The 21,215-nt window shown below is 37.1% G+C and overlaps 1 protein-coding gene across 1 annotated transcript in view; it reads right to left on the minus strand.

Annotated features, from left to right (window-relative positions):
* The window catches only part of CSMD2 (CUB and Sushi multiple domains 2), a 323,219-nt gene that overhangs the window by 123,746 nt on the left and 178,258 nt on the right, over window positions 1-21,215 (minus strand). The window contains exons 23-26 of the mRNA XM_018576748.1: window positions 19,414-19,616; window positions 11,503-11,694; window positions 8,251-8,389; window positions 2,454-2,641 (exon numbers count right to left, since the gene is read on the minus strand). Of these exons, the coding sequence (XP_018432250.1) occupies window positions 2,454-2,641; window positions 8,251-8,389; window positions 11,503-11,694; window positions 19,414-19,616 (722 nt within the window). The remainder of the gene's footprint in view (window positions 1-2,453; window positions 2,642-8,250; window positions 8,390-11,502; window positions 11,695-19,413; window positions 19,617-21,215) is intronic.

The following is a 21,215-nucleotide window of genomic DNA, read 5'->3' on the forward strand; positions in this document are numbered from 1 at the left end:
AAAAAAAATGTAAGTCTCCCCCCCCCAAATTTAAAGTTACACATAAAAAAGAATAAAAAAACAAATTTTTTTTAAAAGTCCCCACCCATACATACACGCATGCAAACATGCGTCAGGGGCGCATACGTGCAAAAAAGACAATTGCGCCCATTACGCCACACATGTTACATATCGCCGCGAACGTCCGAGCGAGAGCAATAAGGCCATCAATCACTGATAACACTACACTGATGAGCGGTTAAAGCTTTTAAAGTATCGCCTATGGCCAATTTTGGGTATGGTAGTTTTCTGCGATTTCACTGGTGCGCACAATTTTAAAGCTTGACATATTTGGTGTCCATTTACCCGATCTTTTATATTTTACCAAAAAACTGGTTAATAATTAATGTTTCCTAACAATGTAAAAAAAAACTTTTTTTTCCCAAAAATTTTCTGTAATTTTTCCTAATTATAATAAAAAATAAAAACCCCAGTGATGTTGAAATACCACCAAAATAAAGCTCTATCTGTCCCCAAAAAATGGTATAAAATTCATTTCAGTACAGCGCTGCATGACGGAATAAACGTCAGTCAAAGTACTGCAGCGCTGAACACTGAAAAATGGCCTGGTCAGGAAGGGGGTCTACACACCTGGTCTTGAAGTGGTTAAAGGCAAATTTTATGTTATGTGGGCTTTGGGTTTTTAGTCATTAAGGTGCATCCTTTTTTGGGTCACATTTCTCTCCTTTCAATTAAATTCATATCTGGAGCTGGAGAACAGAAGTCACATTTTAGAAGCAAAATGAAACATTCATCATACCTATTTAAAGAAGATAAAAGCTATTAGGTGAAATATTGAAGATACCATTAACCTTTCTGTTCTGTGCTCTTCAAATGAAGTTATAACTTCACTAATGTTATGAAAAAATAAACTAACCTAATCTCAAGAGTCATTAATGATATTCTTATGTGGACGAGAGCTATTCTGTCTGTACATTTATTCAACTCACAAATAAGCCTGTTACATACCTTTATCTGCCTCTAGGTACCTTTCACTGGAATATTTATCTGTTCCTTAAAGCAGTCACCTAACTTTTTATTACTGCTGTAAATTCTAAAGTGGAAATATGATGCAATATGCCACCCATACCTTTTAAAAAGAATGCTATTAAAAAAACCTGCTGGCTGCATGTGTCATAAATGCCATCAATATTTTGTAAATTAGATACTGGTGTGAAGAAAGGACTGATGACATTGTGATACTTCAGAAACAGCTGTCTATATTGCAAAGTTTCCGAGATGCATGATTAGCATACTAAACACCAATAAATGAACATTTTACACTTATGTATATGTGCATTGAATATGAATAACTACTAGCATATATTAAAAGGATAAAAGACTGCTGCCACATCTTAACTAGATGGGAAAACAGTAATTTTTATAATATTATGAGTGAGAATCTAGCTGCATATTTGGATATTTATATGGCTTAAGGGGGGTGGATCTTATAACTGCATGGGGCGACAATTGTGCCAACTAAGCTGTGAATGTGAGTGACTGAAAAGATGAAATAGCAATATAGAAATAGCAATATAGCAATTAGAAACTTTTGATGGTATTTAAGCTTTTAGTAGAGTTTACTTTTAAATGACCACCACTAGCCCCCACGCTCCCCAAATCTTAAACTTACCTGTCCATGCACCTGAGATCTTCAGTGTGTGACCAAACACTTCTGCTTCTCCAGAAGTCTCCTGTCTGGTGATGACTGGCTGCGGAAAGGACAATCACCACTGGGACACATGATAGACAACCTCACCGTAGGAATGAATGAGGAAAAAACGCCCTGCTGGGGGACTTCAAGAACGGCATATGTGAGGTCGACCACACAGCAAATGTCTCAGAGGAGTGAAGACAGGTAAGTATAGGACTTCGGAAGGGTGCATTAGGGGGGGGGGGGGATATTTTAAGGATAACTGTACTGAAACTACTATTATTCTTTTACTCAACCCCCAGTTTGGACTGTACTCCAAGTTTGCCACAACATGCATTGTACTGTGACATCTGTATCCATACATGTGCTCCTGAAACTGTAGAATCCTTGCAATTCCACTCAAGGATATTCATTTGAAATGTAAATAAGTAAAATATTTTTGATTAGGTAAAGGGTAATATAATCTGGAACTCAACCATGACAGTAAATGTTCTGTAAGGTAACCATACTATTTTCTCTTAAACAGTTAAAGTTTTACAAATGCAGTAATCATCTTTCACAACTAATAAAGGTATGACCCACTTCAGTAGATGTAGAATTGAGACTACAGAAAAGAAGCAGTAACTAAGCTAACTAATGAGCTCCAATTTAAAAGCCACTACCTACACAAACCAATGAGTAGAGGAAAAGAAAAAGGTAATGATTTTTCCAATGACAAGAAGATTGTATGCAAAATATGTAGCAAAATTATGGATAATACCTGTGTAGTCAATAACAAAGCCTCCACTGCTAACAGAGGCATCACTGCGGAAAGCAATGAATAGGCTGTTGCTGCTGCTTTCTATCCTGTCAGGAAGTTGGGAGCCATAGAAACTTCCTATCAGAGCGCTCAGTGAGTCTGGCCCATCATAGATGTGCAGAAAATCATAACCAGGCTCTAGATTAAACCTGTAATAAAAGACAAGGAAAGATTCTGTAAATTTACATCAACTATGGTATCGCTCATATTTTTCTTTAACTTAAACATATAAGCTTTCTCAGTCTGGTTAAAAGGACCTTGTCACCAACCTAAAAAATACAGGTGCGAGAACAAAAAAAATGATCTTAAATGTCTGCTTGTGGTGTTTTTTTCTCCAAATGTTTTTTATTCACCTTCAATGGGCTTTTGAACATGCTAGCAAATGTGACTACTTCAGATGAGTCAATTTCCTGTCACAGCCCTTTCCCTTTTGCAATGTGATAGCCCTTTCATCTTCTGGAAGTGTCTATTTACACATTGTGCTGGCCCAGTTCCTCTTCTGGTCTGGGAACAAGGTATTTTTAAAGTGTAGAAACATGTAACAAATGCCACTTTTAGAAAATAACATTACAAATGCAAAAGCAATTTATATAACCATCTTTTTTCACTAGTTTAGGATAGAATAAGGAAGGATTACATGTATTAAATTGCTATTGCTGTCTGTGTCCTCAATAGGTAGCCTCACCCCCTCTATTTGTGCTGGCGACCATAGTCAGGGGGACAGAAAGTGATGGAAAATCCAAAAGTTTAGAGTTGTCAGCAATGCAGGAAGTAAGGGGAAAACCTTTAATAGGGATACTAGTTTGGGTGAAATTGGTTTAATAATGGAATTTCCCTAAAGCATCAAGACACCAAGCGAAGGTAAACGTTTCCAGACAGTGGCACAGACAGTTAAAATGAATTAACCCTTCCTTACTCTTCTCAAAACTAAACAAAATTGGTTACACCTGTATTTTATCATTGGAGAGATAACATATTACCATTGTCATTACATCCTGGAGTTTTGAATGGGTGCTTTGAAAACTGTGCACCAAATTATTGGCTTGTTTTTATAATGTTGATATTTACATGATCATCCCTGTTGCTGTCTCTAGACTGAAGCATAAGATTATACTTCTTCTTTCCAGAAATTAATAAGGTACTTGCATATTCTGAGTTGGCACAAGGCTTTATTTGAGTGTGATATCTCTTAATGTGGAATTATAGGTCTGCTGCCCTTGCAGTAATGTGCAAGTATATACGGCACAGCATACTGGAACATTATGGCAGACTCACCTCTTTGACTGCCCTTCTTGCACACTGACAGTTCAGAGCTGTACTTTGCTGCCCCCCTGACTTCTTCTCCAATGCTTCTTCTGGTTTCCCCCTTCTTCGGCCATAGCGTGGCCAACTTGTAATTTATCTTCATGCACCTGACTCCATTCCCTTAATTTCACTGATAATAGGAATGGACCAGGAGTGTACAGAGCACTTTGTATGTGCCACAGGTAGTGTACATTATAGAAAAAAATAGCCAGAAGCAAGAGGACATTTTTTTTGGGTAGAGGAGACATGCAAAGTTTTTTTTCCCCCTCCACTGATATCTGGGGTCAGTCAGAAACACTGGTTACTTAGGGGAAATCTGGCCACTGGAGTCACCAAAGGTATAGGAGGCAGGCAGGGGATTTGGGCCACCAGTGCACATCAAAAAATAAAATACAAGTTATGTGAGAAGCTGGCTTTTTAATTCACAGAAGCAGTAGTTCTATTTGAAGATGGTTCTGAGTTGTCACTTTTCAAAAGAAGCAATGGGGAAAAAGCCTTGTTGTATGCCACTTACACCTTCTGAAAATACATTTAGGGAGGTGCGCTCACACTACAAGTTGGAAGTACAGCAGTTGTTTCCTTTGAGGAAAACACGATGTAAGAAAGTTTAAAAATAAAATGCACAATAAGTTGATTGTTTTTTCAAATTTTATGACAGATGGGACAGTGGGTTTGTAAATACCAGCCCATCTAAATGTATTTTTTTCACAACACTTAATTTTCCTTTAAGTGAACATGTATAACTGGATAGGTTAGGATACTGAGCTTCTTGCAATTAAAATGTTATTCCTTCTTCCCCTTCTTTCATGGAGCAAACAAGTACACCAGCACAATTTCAAGAATGAATAACAGTTTCAGGTGTCCCCGCCCTTTCTCAAGTTTAATTGGATGCTAAACAGGTGATAACCATTAAGATATATCATGGGAAGAGCAATAATGTCTCTAGGCAACTTCAACATACAGTATACAACATCATGGTACTATAGTAACCCAAAGGCACAAAATATTCCAAACACATATCAGATATTGATCCGGAGAGTTCTCCCTGATGCCCCCATCATTCACATGTCTATGGACATCAGGGAATAACCAATATGTAGACCTAAGCATAGACATAAATAGATGGATTTTATTTGAAAGCAGCGGTGATGTCTGGAACCTGCCTGATGCAGATACGGTGGAGTATTAATGGTGTTGTGTACACCTTACCTGAATAATTACATTTATACATACATACACACACACACACACACACACACATTATGTATATTGTTATTACATAATTAAATGTATATATAACACAAATGTGAGTGTGACACATTACTATGAGCTTTAATCAAGGTAAATTAAAATCTTGAATATACATACAGGATAATTTGAGCATTACAAAAGTGATTTATTTTGTAGCCTATTAATCATCTTCATGTTGATTATAAGCCTTGTCTCCTCTAATGCGCAGTGTACATTTTCAGAACTGTAATGCGTAAAGTCAGTAATACATAGTAAGCAATCATATTTTATCTTCAGTTTAAAAGCACAGTAGAGACTATTTAAAAAAGAAGGTATTTACATGTGATCGCTTCCATCGCAAATCCAAAAAATGAAAGGATTTATTACTCATTAATGGATACCGGACAGAGCCATAAAAATGATTCCTTTTTATCCTGGGCCAAGTTTATATATCCAGAACCACTGGTTTACAGCACAGATACAGCCTGTTATTATAAAGCCATTTACTCCAAACTGCATACACCTGTTTCAGGCTTTACAAAAGCATTTTTCAGCATGAAACATATCAGAGGTGACACCTGCTGCTATCTAATAAACAAGAATAGCTTCTGCAGACTGAAGTGCATAGATTTATTTTCTTTTCTGACTGATTTTCCAGAGTTCATTTGGCAGCCAGGAGCAAATTAAATACTGGCACTTCTAGGTGTAGGTTTGCATGAAACTCACTTCGCCAATTTAATAAGATATCACTGGTGTTTCTTGAAAGGGCCAGCACTGTCACATGAGGGCGGAAGGGCCAGCATTGTCACGAGGGCGGAAGGGCCAGCATTGTCACATGGGGAGGGAGGCCATAGCATTGTGCAAGTTTCGGCAAGTCACAGGAGCACTGAACAGAGTGACACAGGAGCAAGGTAAAGTGTGTGTGTATGCTGTTGATGAGAATGGGGGGTGGGTGGTTGTTGATCTCTCCTTCCCTAGCTGTTAAACTCACCCAAAGACTTCAATACTTTCTGAGTCATCTATTTGGAACAATCGTGTAGTTTAGGAGCTCAATTACTTCAATCATACTTTACTGAATTGCATGCTTGTGTCAGGTCAGAGATTCAGAGTATTGTAGTCAAAGACAGTCAAGAATTTAGCATTATCAGAAGGAGATTGTTCTGCACTGGAAGCCTCTGTATTCTTTTTAGCAAAAGTTTCCTTTATTACTCTACTGGACTGTGTGACAATTTCTAGGGCTGACTTTATTTTTTGCAACGAATACTATGTCAGTTTGAAAGAGAACCACCTGGCATTAACTTTGTAAAACTAAGAATTACATTTGAAATGTATAATTCAGTTAATAATACATCCCACCATGTTATTATTGTGATTGTTTTCTTGTTTACCTAATTTGCTGTTTTCATGATCCTGGGACAAATTACACATGAAGTACAGTATGATAGAAAGAAACTCTACGGGATTACCAAACACGTGGGTAATGCAAGAAGGCTCAGGAAATGTAATTAGAAAGACCCTCTCAAAGCCGATGAAAAAGTAGATGACCTCCCTATAGCTAGAGTGACCCAGCCGTTCTTAATTTGTCATGCTACACATCACACAGCTCCCTTGCCACTACAAGTTAAAAATCTAATAGAAGCTCAGATATATGTGTCTATCCCCTGGGGACCTTATTATCACTGGCGATCCTTTCTCCACCTTATAAAAGCAAATGACTTCATTAACAAGTCCTGTCCAACACTTAATGGCAAGAAAGACATTAGCAAGATACATTAAAGCCAATCTCATAGCTAGTCTGCTAGGCTGATATAAGGCATTGCAGAAGATACACTAATTAGAGACCATTTCTAGCTGAAAGAGGAAGGCAAATTATTATTGGAGAAATACTTTCTGGAGTTTCTAAAATTCTACACAACAGAAAGTAAAGATACTTTATTTTTTTTACTGAATTCCTACATAGGCTTTTAACTTCAGGCCAGCCCAACACATAAGAGCTTGTCAACCTAGTGACATTAATTCTGTTTAGGGAGTGTTTTTCTTTTCTAGGGCTTAGACTATGTAAGCCATTGTGCCCAGGATGCAGACAATCTTTTCTTCTAGACAAATTAGAATTTGTTTAATGCAAGAGATTGAGGTGACAGAAAAAGTCTAGAAGTGTGTTTATATTAAAGACTTGGTTCTTCATTTTTTTCCTGTTTGTATCCCTTTAAATATGCCAACCAGATTTGCCATCCCTATATCAATTTAAAAAAAAAAATATACCATTTCCACAGGTACCTTATACTCATACTGTTCTGCTAGGCAATGGTTAAAACTCATACACTGGTTGTTGTGCTATCTGCTTGCCATTTCCCTTGACCTCCTGTTCTGTAGACATAACAGGAAGTGATAAAAATATCTTCCAAGTGAAGGAAAATCCCCCAAACAGTTGTCATTGGATACCATTGGATGATGTCCCTCCACCTCAAGTTCATTAAGGATACAAATGGTTCTTATATTTAGAAAATATTTTTTAAGTCTGCATTTTAGATTTAAAGATCACAGAGACTGTGAAGTTGGGCTCCAGCCAGTTTATATCAGCTTAGAAACCTCTGCTGCTTGATAGAATATTAGAAATCTGGGAAGCTGCCAACTTTCCGCTTTCCATTAAAAAAAGACTACAATTTCTGTATCTCTGTTAACTTTGTGAACTTTTAAAATTAATTTCTCCACAATGTCTATAGCTATGAAGGGTTGTTTTAATGTGCTTTTATTGCTTGTAGAATTTGTGAATACCTATGTGCATAATCTTGGTCCAAGTACACTTGAAATGCATCTTTTAACTTTGATCCACAAAAGACAACATAAACACACACTAAATCATAGGGCATTCATTCATATTTTTACCAAAATTTTTAAGAGTATTTGTTGTGACCCCCGGGAATGTTTGAGAATGAATTACTTCAAACACACACTAAATCATAGGGTATTCATTCATATTTTGACCAAAATTTTTAAGAGTATTTGTTGTGACCCCCGGGAATGTTTGAGAATGAATGACTTCAAAGTATAAACAGTATTGCCATCATATTTAACATTTCTGTAATGCTTACCAACTTTTAAACTACTTTAAACAGTTTTTAATACTTATAAGGCAAAACAGCATATAAATGGCCTATTTCACTTACAGTCAGCATCCCTAACTGCACAACAGCTCATTATTTAGTATGATAAGAGTACATACGTGTTAAAGGAAAGTGCAATCACATAGTCAGAAGACACAGTCAGTTTCCAATCGCACTCTTTTAGTGGAGGATATGGTTCTGGGTATTGAGGAGAAAGGATAACTCCTGTTGGTCCAGTTAGGTTACCACCACATGGAGCTGTAAAATACAAGGTAACTTGTTTGATTTGCTTTTTTTATTAAGAATTCTTTGTACAGTTGTACAGAAACAAAAACTTTGTAGCGTGAACAAATTAAATTACAGGCATCTAGAAGTTTGTTCATAAACCCTTAATGTGGTTTCTGGTTGCTGGAGAGTTACTATTAAAAATAGGTATAACTAATGCCAAACCTCACACTATACCATACCATATTACAAACTCTGTATTGACATCATGATGATATTGAAATGCAGTAATCAAAAGCAAATTAAGACAAATAGACACACAATCTTTTCCAGGATAATACATGTCGCAGATCAGCAGAACAGTGAGTACACAGGGGATTTTTTTCTGATTAGATTAGAGTTCTGGTTAGTTGAATACCGGATAACTGAGAGTTTACTGTATATTGTATTATCAGTTTTCTGGTTATCATAGTATAATTCTTGTATGAAATTAGCAAACATTGTGGGTGTACCAATTTCCAAAAAAAGGAAAATTAACATATAGAAGCAAGTCCAGGCTGAAAAATAACCTTTGTTACAATTAGTTTATCAGCGTTAGTAGCAAGTGAACTTGTCTGTGTTTATTGCAGCAAGAGAAGCATTTCATGTCAAGCAGACAGGAAAATCAATGTGGTGGGTCTCATCTACCAGAGTCAATCAGCATGTTGAACATTCATGCTATTGATTTCAGAATATTTGCTTACAATCTTATAACAGAAGCAACATTGAGCCAATAACGGCAAGATTCACTGCTTCAATCCCGAACCTCTTTAGCTTTAAAAAGACATAAGGTTATGCATTTTGCCTCACATCACATCTACTTATTGAAACATTTTAATGGCTTGGATACACAAAGTCACTTATCTCAGTTCCCAGAAAATCACACATTATCAGCGGCTGCTAAAGACAATCGCTGAGCTTCTCTGTCATTCTGATCTATGACATGCATTCAGACTGGTCACAGAAAATAAACACGTCAAGTCGTATAACAATCATGCTAAAACAGCATATGTGTTACTCTAGGGAAGTGACAATGGATTTTAATAATCATGGAGAACATAACACTAAATTGGCATGAATGTTCACTTTCAATATATACCACTCTCTGTTTAACATAATTGTAATTGAAGAGGCACTCCTTCAGAAATAAATATGCACACAGCACATATGTCTATTTCCATCATCCCTTAATGCACCATACATGTTAGAATCCAACAGTTTAATTAAATATTGACTGGCTTTTTATAAATGATAACAGGCAGGGACAAACAAACCATACTTGCAGACACAACACCCCTCTGAGGCTCATGTATAGCTGTGGGTTGAGCAGAGATGGGACCCCCTCCTGTCACATTACATGGGCACTTCTCACTTCTAGGGCAGGGGAGAAGCAATAACCATTCTCCAATATGTTATATCCACTTTGAGTTGGGAAGAGGGCATTTACTTCACTTCCTGTCAGACTCCTGGTACCAAATCCTGCAGAATGCTTCTCTCCTTTGCTCTTGATACCATTTGGACTGAAGTAAGTGGAAGGGGATGTTCACTGTCCGACCTCAGTTGCATGCAATTTGTGAGTTGAGGGTATTGCAATAGATACAGTATTCTTCATATCTATCTATCTATCTATCTATCTATCTATCTATCTATCTATCTATCTATCTATCTAGTATCCAGTAGTGGAATGTGGGGTTATGTCAAAACTGCCCTCACACTAAGGCCCTTTCGTTACTTAGTGGTTCTAAAAAAATGTTTTCTCAACTCAAAGCAATTATTTGTTTTTGACCAACGGTCTTTTAAAAATGACCAGATTACACCTGAGCTGTTCCGGACAGCTACTTTGGCAGATAACACGGCCTAAAATTTGCATTATTATTCAAGTATGGTTACAATTTAAATGCACCAGCTTAAAATGATGTCACAATCATTCTTACTCCCCACACGGGTAAACAATCACATAACTCCATTATAATTTTTGAGTTGACATGACTTGTTTCTTTGAATAAGTACTTTTAGTGCAAGATTAAACAGTAGTCTGCAGACACAACCTTTAGCACCCAACACTAATCCCTCCCACTGCTAGGATCAGCTGTTTTGCATAGAGCATGTTTTACTGGACCTTGCCCAGTTTAGAATTTTGTGGCAATGAGTAAATTTGCTGATAGGAGTTGTCTTTATTTCTACTGATGAAAAAAAAAATGTGTAACCAACAATTATACAAAAAAAACAACTCTTTGCTTCTGCTGCCTGTTGTTGCAGACCTACTGCGAGTAATGGAAAATTTGGCACTGCTAATGGAAAAGTATCAAGATAGAAATATGGCAGCTGCCACTGCTGATGTTTTACTGAAAGATGCAGGGTGGCCATCCTGATTCTGGGTTACCTACCTAGAGGTACTGACATAGAACCACAGTCAGCCAGTTAAAGCTGAATGTATGTTAAATGCTGAATGAAGTAATTTAAAAATACATTCAGCCATTTCTAAGTCAATTTATAACTCCACTAATTGGTGATTTTTTTTTATATCTGCCTGGAGTTCAGCTTCAAGTCAGATCCTGCATACTTGCTCCAGGTCAGTAATTAATTGCAACTTCCACATTTCTTTACCCACAGGCTTACTTTAAGTTGCAAAATATGGCAAAATATACCTAGAAATTGCTAGTCGCTCTAACAAGGCACTGAATGTGCCTGTCTGACACCATAGCAGCATGAACAGATCTGCATGGTAAATGTCCAATAGTCTTTTGTTTTTATAAAGACAAACATTCTGCATGGTAATAAACATTCCCTGCAGTTGATATTTACCACAAGCCAGAGTTGATATTTACCACAAGTAACAAAAACTTTTCAGGAGTGTTAACCATGCCCTGCTCAATCCAAAGTAAAAACAAATGTATCTTTAGGTACACTTTAAGTAAGTAAGCAAGCTATTTTTCAGTGCAGTAACCTAAAGCAGTGTAATGGAGCAAAACATGCACAATGTGGATTCTGTTTGGTTGTTCTGAGTTACTGCACTTAAGAACATAATAATAAATATAAATATACAGGTGTTTTCTGGAAAATAATAAGATCATATATCAAAGTTGTGTTAAATCATCATTGCTTACCAATGCAGATTGGTGGGTTTGGGTTCCAGTAGAACCTGTCAGCAATCTGCACACAATTGATTTTGGGTTCCCCTTCTAAAAGATAGCCTGGATCACACTGGAATATAATGGAGTCACCAGCATCACGACTGTCTCCGCTTCGACTGCCATTTTGAGGTATTCCCGGGTCATTGCAGGAAGTAGCTGTAGTTACTGTAGAAAGAAAAAGAAAAAGTCAATGTATTACATGACCTTTGCAGTTTTATGACATAGGAGCATGGACGTATTTAAATTACATTTAACTGTTGGAAAAACCACTACATCTAATGTCACATAATACATGCCTATATTGATGTACTCTTTAATGAAAATATATAGTCTATCATCGCTCATCATCATTGCCTATTGAAAATGCTGTCTGGTTGTCATACAGACTCTCTCACTTCTAAGTGACAAAGAGCAAATCAAGAATTCTGACTGTATTAGCTACTCAAGCTGCTTACTTGATCTAGACAGCAACTTTGAAAGTACTGAAGAAGTCAGAGACAGTCAGCTAACTAGCTTTCCACAAGGATGTTAACAATGAAAACCTACTTAGTTTTACGTTTCCTTTCAGGATAAGAGTCATATTCGCTTACAGAGGGTCACCATTGAAATCTATCAAGAAAAGTGTATGTTCTGTGCATTCCTTTATTAGGCATAACATTTTCAGAAACTCAGTTGCAGGACTAAAAACTCTTCACTAATGACTAAACAGAAAAAACAAATGGTTCTCTATGAAGCAAGCTATACAAGTAGCATGCAGTAGCATGTAGAAGCAATCAATCAAACATTATGGTGGTACTGTGAGATCATGTGAGATAAATCACTACTACATGTTACTGGTTTTGTTATCACTAAATGAAACCACTGCTCCATTTATTGCTTATCCTAATGATTAATTGTTGCTAATAATAGCACAGCTGTGCTACCATAAATTTAATGGATAGCTCTGATCTTTGTCTTAGCTGTGTGAAGCTTCTCTGACATTTTCCTCTTCTTTGCCTTTTAATACTGTTCCTATATGTCAGGATCAGATGCTAGTGTCAAAAACCAGGAAAATATATAAAGAGAAAACATACACTGCAGTGGATCCACACACACACATATATATATATATATATAATCACCAGTATCTCACTCTCCTACTTCCTCAACTTTTTAGTGAAAATCTCTTTTGATAATTCACCTCAGAGACATTCACTAGGCCATTTATCTTGCAGATATACAGCAGTACTCTTTTACTTTGAGCAGCTAATATTTTTACCTGTTATAAGTTTTTTTAAGATTTACACAAACGGGATTTCTGCAAACAGATGCTAAGTGAATTGCCAGCAATGGATGTGAATATACTACAGATTACCCTGAAATGACTGTTGCGATTTAACTCTATGGGACAGCTAATGGAAAGAATTACACATGTACCAGCCTGCAGGAAGATGGATTAGAACGGGAGGAGAGTACTGCAGAGGCAGTCTGAGAAGAAGAAGGTCTGTTGCAGGAGCCACTTTCAAAGTCATAAAGCAGCTACAAATAAATATTCTGCTGGATTTCATTCCCTTTGGTCAGATTTTTGCTTAAAAACTGCGTAGAGGACAGCCATGGGAGGTGGAGCTATGATCCTATACCATACTGCATGCATAGAGGAACGGGGAGAGCAGACTACTGTGTTGTAAGTGCAACATAGTCACTGTAGCACAAAGATCTTCTCTGTGTAAGACAGACTTTCAAATTTATGAAGCTTTAGCACTGTTTTCTACAACACTGTACTGCCATATCTTCAGTTGCGAAGCAGTGGGCAGGGCAAGTTTTGACCAAATGCTGATTGACAAGCTACAGGCTTGTGAATCTGCAGTGACAATGCTGATAACCACACCCCTTGCAATATTTTCTCATCCCATTGTAGCACTGGCAGTGAAATCACATATTTCTTTTTAATTGGAAACCAATATTTCTACTTAAGGCTTATATGTTCATTTATATGTACTCTCCTGTTTTTGCCCTAACCATTTTTCTTGTTTCATTGCATTGCCACTACTGATTAAAGTTGTGTATTATTTACAACTCTCTATAACAAAGCAGAATTTTGCCAGCACACCCATAAAAAAATAGGAAACTTTATTGTCACTAATTATTATGTGATGTTTCTGGGCCCCAAGCAGCAGTACTTTTGTCTTTGCTTTGTGGGTGTGCTGGAGATTGTCCAGATTCCATGCTGTAACCATGCTTTTTTGTCGTCATATCACCCCTCATGATTAGGCTCAATGCTGTAGGGAGTGCACTGTATGATACTGATTTTACAAGTTTTGTCTCAGTGTGTCACCAGATTCGGATCAGAGTTGTACCCACATAATTATCATCTTAGGGTGCGCTACACAATGTAACTTTATCTACAAACTTGGTTGAGGTCAAAATGTCATGTAATACTGAAATAGCTAAGAGGAAAGATCATTCCTCTCCACCAGTCAGGCTGTTGCATTCATTTAGTAGGAGGAGTGGAAAACCAAAGTAATGTTTGACTCAATATCCTTCTTGCATTGTGTGTTGCAGTTCACCCATCTTTCAGCAGAAGTTGTTGTCTGCCCATAAGGAAGCAGCTAGGGCCATTTATAGTCCGTTTCCCTTCAGTGTTGATACAGAAAATATGTTTTGTAACATCACCTATTCTGTGCAATATACTATACCTGGTTGTGTGCTTGCCTATCTCATATTTTTTATGATTTTATACTAATCCTACATGTGTCTGCTCGAGCATTGGAAAGGGTTTTACTGCCCTTTGTGTTTGAAAACACTAAAATGTGACTGCTGGGTTTTTCAATGTATTTGTACGTGAATATAAAGCTATGGCATGGAAACCTATTCACCCTTTCCTGTAAGCAATTTAGGGGAAATCTGAAGCGACAGCATAGCCCATTGGTATAGAAAATATTTTAAATGAGCATGTGCAAGAGGCTGAAAAACAGAACCACATTTATGTTAATGCCAAGTAAAAATAAACCACTTTGAGGTTGATTGAGTTTAAGAAAGTAAAGAGTGCTAACCTAAACATTTTCCAAAAGTGTAAAGGACAGTGTTGCTGCCCAAAGCAACTATTTGCCTTTGATTTATAATTTTTAGAGCAGAAACCTAACTCATAATTGCTATGAACAAAAATATCTACTTTTCCTTTATGTTACTTCCTCAAAGCCCCATTGAATCCAAATTAGTCACTTGCAGTTTAGACATAACGGTGTAAGATAGGCGATTTATGTCTGCTTTAATTACCTTCTTTGGTGAATGCATAGACAAATTCTCCAGAGTCCCTAAGCCATTTCTGTTTACGTGGGAAAACACTCTGCAGTGTGTCTATGAAATGTAATGTTCATGTAGTGGATTTTATGTATGAATAGTAGAAACAAAGTACATGACCTGTGTGGCTCAAAGCAGACTTGTAATCTACGCTGCTAAAATCTTGCATTTTTCCCCTGAGCACCAATGCATATACAGTATATAGAATATATCTATCTATCTATCTATCCATCTTTCATCTTATTGGACAAACAAAATATATAAAAAAGACAAGCTTTCGAGAGTTGACCTCTCTTCTTCAGGTCAGAAGCAGTACATATATAGATTGTGCAGTAGGAAACTGGACAAAATGTTAATTTGGGGTTTTTCAAATTCTTAGAAAGCTTGCTTGGTTTAATTGTACGGCAGAGAAATCTTCCAAATGCAGACCCCGACAACACTGAAAGCTTGACAAAAGATTCTAACAGTTTGATACTCTATCCAACACTTGAAAAAACCCCACACATTTTGATTGGAGATGAGTTCTAAAACATTTAGGTGTAGACCTGTAGCAATCAACAAACCTGTAGCAATGTAGATATTAGCGAGCCTTGGTTAGAAGAAAAAGGACTCTGACACATTAAAAGCAACCTATACTGATGAAGTATGGGAACTGCCATTGCTGACCTCCTTTTCTGAAAATACTAGATCACTGGCTGTCATCCTGGTTCCGTGTCTTCAGTAATTTCTGAATCACTGACTGTTAGCTTGTTGTTATGTCTTATACAGAGGTAGGTGCAACACCCATTCTCATATACTATTCTGTTTAATGCTTGTATAATGCATTGATTTCTCTAGCAGAACTACATAGTTATGATGCAATTTCATGTCTCTCTGTGTTCCTGTTGCTTCCAATAAAAAGGGCTCAGCCATGCATCCAGCACCATCTCGACTGGTGAAATTCATATCTGAAGCAGCTTTCCAACAGCGAAGCAGAACAAAAACACATGTTAGGAACTATGAAGTCACTTGGAGTCACTTTGGAACTATAAAGTCACTCTGATCTACATGGTTGTTCTGCGTTAGAAGCCAGAAAAGGCAAGTAGAGAAGCTAGAGATGGTCAGTACTGAAGCTAGAAACAGCAAGTATTGAAACTAGAGACAGCCAGTATTGAAGCCAGAGACAACAAGTATTAAAGCTAGAGACAGCCATTATTGAAGCCAGAGACATCCAATATTGAAACCAGAAACAGTCAGCCAAATGTCATTTTCAAAAACATGTCAACAGTGACAGTCTCCATATTTTTCTCAGTACAGGTTTTCCAAGAATTGCCTTAGTAAAGCCAAGTAGAGTAACTGATAAGAGTGAAGCATTGTAGTAAACTTCAATCAAGTCCCTATTCTCAACTGAGACCTTTGTGTGGCAGTCCAACGATAAAAGGAAATGTATTTTCATGCCCTAATTGTTTTGTTTTTTTTAACCTAATATTTTGAAAGAAAAATCTGAAAGAAAATAATTTCTTAGGATGTATAAGATGGGATGCAAACTTGTAATGTTTTGTTCTAAGTCAGCATTATAACATGAAGAGGGTTTGTGCCAGTCAATATTTTGTATGTGTTTGATGCTGGATTGGACATGAGTTGTCTCACATTGCAATGAAAAGAGGAATGGCGTTGAACTGTTGCATACGGCGATTTCAGTTCCTCACTGTAAAACACGCGTTTTTTTTTTTTATTAGTATAGAGTCCTTCTTTCAATATATAAAAAATACCTACTTTTCAACTTTTTGATTAAAATATTCATTTTGACAGGGTTAAAACAGAAAATATACAGCTAGTAAAAGGATATGTGTGTGCATTGTTTATATTGTATGCCTGCTTTAATTTCCTTATGTGTTCCAGAACAATGAAAAATTTAATTTTACCAATCACTATGGGCAGCTCAGATCTTTCTGTTCTCCTTGCACCATAAATCAGCTCCTTTTGTGATGCAGAATACCTTATATATCTGACATACTAAGACATTAAGAGTTATCATGATCAGTAGAGCAGCATCAATGACCCTGTACAGCAGCTCGGAGCACTTTTAGCAGGCAGATAATGCATTTCACCTCCATCTGCAGTGTCTTTTCATGTGGGCATAGATTCAATTTATGAGAGACAATTCTGCACCTTAATGTTGGCACTGAGAAAAGCGAGCGATAGGGAACAATCATCTCCAACTTTCTGCTTGCTATCATTTCTATATTACAAGGTGAAGGTTTAGTGGGGAGGGGAGCCTGTCAGAGGCTAAACGCCTGATTAGCTTTCTAATCTAATCTGATATTAGAGAAACATTATTTTCTCGCTGTTTCAAGAGGCCTCTGCATTTTTTATGGTCTTCTGGGAGAAGGAGACACTTGATGGCAATAAGTTCATGAATATAATTTGAGTGAAAAGCATTTCTTATGCATTATAACAGCACGGGGATATGTTATTACAAACATTATACACAAGGGAATAAATGTGTACAGTACATTTGTGTGTACACAATCACACCTGTAAACAGCTATAATTGGTTGTGTCTGTTTTTGGGACATGCAAATGTGTGAATCCAAACGCACAATGGATGACTGGCAGACAGGTTAGGCTTAACAAAACCATGCTCTTTCACTAACTGTCCCATGTATGAGGAGCAACTTAATTCCCTGCTGAATCATTATTTGATTAAAATAAACCTGTCATATACTGTACTGGGGGGGATTCAAACTGGACATATGATGGAAACATGTAGAATAGGTCATTATACCCTCAGTGAAAAGTGCATGCTAAATAATCAGTAAATCCAGACATATAGCCACATTATGTTTTTGTGATTTATTTTACTTTAGACACATACTCATTCTAGCATCTATCTTTTCTTTGATCCTTTAAACTAGTCCTAGACTTAAAGCTCAGCTCCAAGCAAACAGCTGAATACACAGATGAAACGCATATGTGGGAGCGTTATTCGGGAAAGGGTTTGTATTTCTGTCCATTCAGTCCTGAGATTTACACATCTTTGACACACCACATAGCTCTCACCAGCAGGGAAGGAAACCTTATCTTTCTCTGCTGCAGTTCAGTATCACTAACAAATCTCCTCCCCACCCCAACTGAAAGGAGAAGCAGCAGACTGATGAGCTCATCTTTGTTATTCTGCTCTCTCCTCCTCTTAGAATGCTTCTTGTACTGCAGCACAACTGACTGAGCTAACTGATTGATTGTGCTGGTTTTCCTTCCTCCCAGTCATACCAAGGTACTTACGCTACTTGCATTAAAAAAAAAAAAACTTTCAAAGAAGAACTCCAGGTTAACGACACACTGCAATGGTTAAGTGCTCATTTGTGTCTAGGTGCTAAAATGACAAAGTTATACTCATCTAAAGATCTGGGCCGGCCAGCTGTCACAGTGCTCCCTCCAGCCTGTGTCCCCTGCCCTGCAGCATTGTAATCTTCCTCAGCATCCTCTCGTCTATACCCTGTGTATAGACGTGATGATTTATAGGACCTTAAACCAATGCAGAGAAGGGGAAGAGATGTTGGAAGGACTGGTCTAAGAAAAAGCTGGCTCAGAGCTTCGGGTGCGTATAACTTTTTTTTAATAACCTAGACACAAACGAGCACTTAACCCTAGCCGTGTGGGGGTAGCCCCACTGCATTAGAGAAATTAAAAAATTCCCTGGAGTTCTACTTTAAGGATGTATTATTGATTACAGAGCTGCACAAATGTGGGTCTGTTATATCTGCCTGGAGTATAGCTTTAAAATCTAAAATGTTGCTGTCTAGCAAGGATTCATTAGCATAGTTTAATATGACAAAGCAATTAGTTAGTAATATATTTTTAGCATATAATTCTTGATTAGAGGCAGCATATCACTCCCATACAAATAAGAGAGCCGTGATGCCCATTTTTCTTCTATCCTCAGGAGCCTATCAGGAGATTGGTAGAATCAGTTCCAATGAGTAGTAGAATCTGAATCACTCTATGACTAAGCGGAAGGTTGCTTGAAATACATAAGAACGAAAGAAGGAGCGCTACAACCCTGGAATACTGGGTGTTTAACAGTTAAACAGTTAAAAGATATAGTGTAACTATTGAATCAATAGTTACACTATATCTTTTAACTGTTTAACTGTTAAACACCCAGTATTCCAGGGTTGTAGAGCTCCTTCTTTCGTTGTTTCACATTGTCTACAGGGTTCCTCTCCCTGATTAAGGAGCTCGCTCACCCACACCCGGTATTTAAAGTTTTTTATTTTTATTTTTATATATATAAAATAAAAAAAGTTTTGTTTTTTTTAAAGAAAGTGCTTTTAAAGTTTTTTTTAAAGTTATTTAAGGTTTTTCCATACTGTCCACACCTGTTGTGCGCTCGCCACTCCCATTGTTTTTATCTTGAAATACATAAGAGAAGCTCTCCTCTTGTTTTCCCTAGAATGCCTTATTGATGATAATAAATATATAGAAGCCACAACATATCCTTCATTTCTACAATATTGACCAGATACAAGCTGCCCTGGCACCCCATGGGTGAATGTTTGTAGACCGACATGGAGCAGCACTGTTTTTTGAACTGTTGTAGTAGATATATAATCAAAATCTTACCTGAGTAGTGAATAGAGAATCCTTGTTTGCTGGTAAAGAAATCTGTATTGAACTGGAGAGTGACAGAACTGAAGGTGCTGTGGATGTCAGGGGGTAAAGTAGAACCACTGAGCTCCTTCATGAGAATTCCGCTCTCTATTGATCCATCCCATATCTTCAACACATCATGAACTTCCTCTGTGTGGAAAACTGTAAAGTGTACTCTAGAATACAAAGTTAAAGTATCAAATGTCTGTGAAAGTAGACAAACGTCCACTTAAAAGCATGATAAAACAAATGCAGCATTGAACACTTGCACAGTATGCTATACTAATTCTCTGTACACTAAACAATAACTAACAGAGAAAAATACTTTAGTATTCATAAACCAAATACATTTCTACATTTAGGGTATATCTAAGCCAAAGCTTTTTTTATTTTTGGATAAAGCAGGGAAGGGTCAAATGGCCTGTCAGATTTTTTTCTTTGCTGGCTATATCCCCTTGAAATATTTCTCTTGTGTCCTGTCGACCACAACAGAGTGTGTGTGGAAATTGCTCCAAAGTGAGGGAAATCCTCCCTTAATCCTTCCCCAATTGTGCAGTGTATGGAAGGCGTGCGACCGTTTCTAATGTATGGTAGCACGACTTTTGTATTTCGAGCATGTTGGAAAACCAGCTGAGAATCGTACGATTTTCGGCTGGTTTTTAACATGATCGAGAGATAACAGCCGAACTGGCTGGTGTGCGCACGCGCACACTGCCCGTTCAGCATTGCAGTCATCGGAAGCCCGCCCCTCGGAGGGGTGGGTTTGTGATGATCGCAAGTACGATCTGCCTGTCCAAGATGGGCAGATCGTACGTTTTTTTAAGTACTTTACAACCCTTGCAAGACAAAAGTCTTGCGAGGTTTGTAAAGTGTATGGCAACCTTTACACTTCTTATGTTGAATTCCACATAATGCAAATTAACTGAGAATGCAGCTGGGAGACTGGATCCCCATGTTGTGCAATACTGGGAGGTCAAGCACAGAAATGTAACCACACATTATAACATAAAATTTGAGAAACCATTGAGTAAAATAATGCACCATCATCTACCAAACAAAACAAAAAAATACCTGGATTGACTATATTTTCTGAAAAATACACTTCCTATTTATCTGATATAATCAGATAAACATATTCTATTACCTTGGTGATAGTTTGGTCATAAACAAAAAAACATAGAATAAACGAATTGGACATCTTTGCTGCAGATCAGATGACGGGTTAAATAAAAAAATAAAAATAAACAAAACAAATCTAAGCATCTGTGTGCAGTAAGGTCATGACTTTTAAATAATTGCAAAACAATGTCCACAACACTTGTTTTCTGGTTTAAGCATATTTATTTCAATGAAAATAAAGTTTATTTAATGAGGGCATTTATTAGTGATGTGAAGCCTATTTGACAGGTACCTGAATATTTATTGATTATTTGGTACCTAAACTAGACTATGTTGTTCTTAATGCATAAAAAGTAAATACATATTTTTTTGTGTAGCTATGAATACAAACTTTACTACTACTAGAGAGTAGAAATATTATCTACTGTATATATCTAAGCTTTCTGCTAGCATTTGTGTAAATCTCAGTTCTGTTTAGACTTTACTTATTTTGACAAAGACCACCTGAGCTGTGGAGACATCTTTTACTGTGACCTCATCACAAGAATTCCTTGGCATTCCTATCAGAATGTTGCCAAAGGTTTCAAAACATTTCTTTGTGTGTTATATTTGTGTGCTATATATATATATATATATATATATATATACTGTATATA

This window comes from Nanorana parkeri, unplaced genomic scaffold, assembly GCF_000935625.1.
Source record: "Nanorana parkeri isolate BGI_ZX_2015 unplaced genomic scaffold, ASM93562v1 scaffold76, whole genome shotgun sequence".
Classification (NCBI taxonomy): Eukaryota; Metazoa; Chordata; class Amphibia; order Anura; family Dicroglossidae; genus Nanorana; species Nanorana parkeri.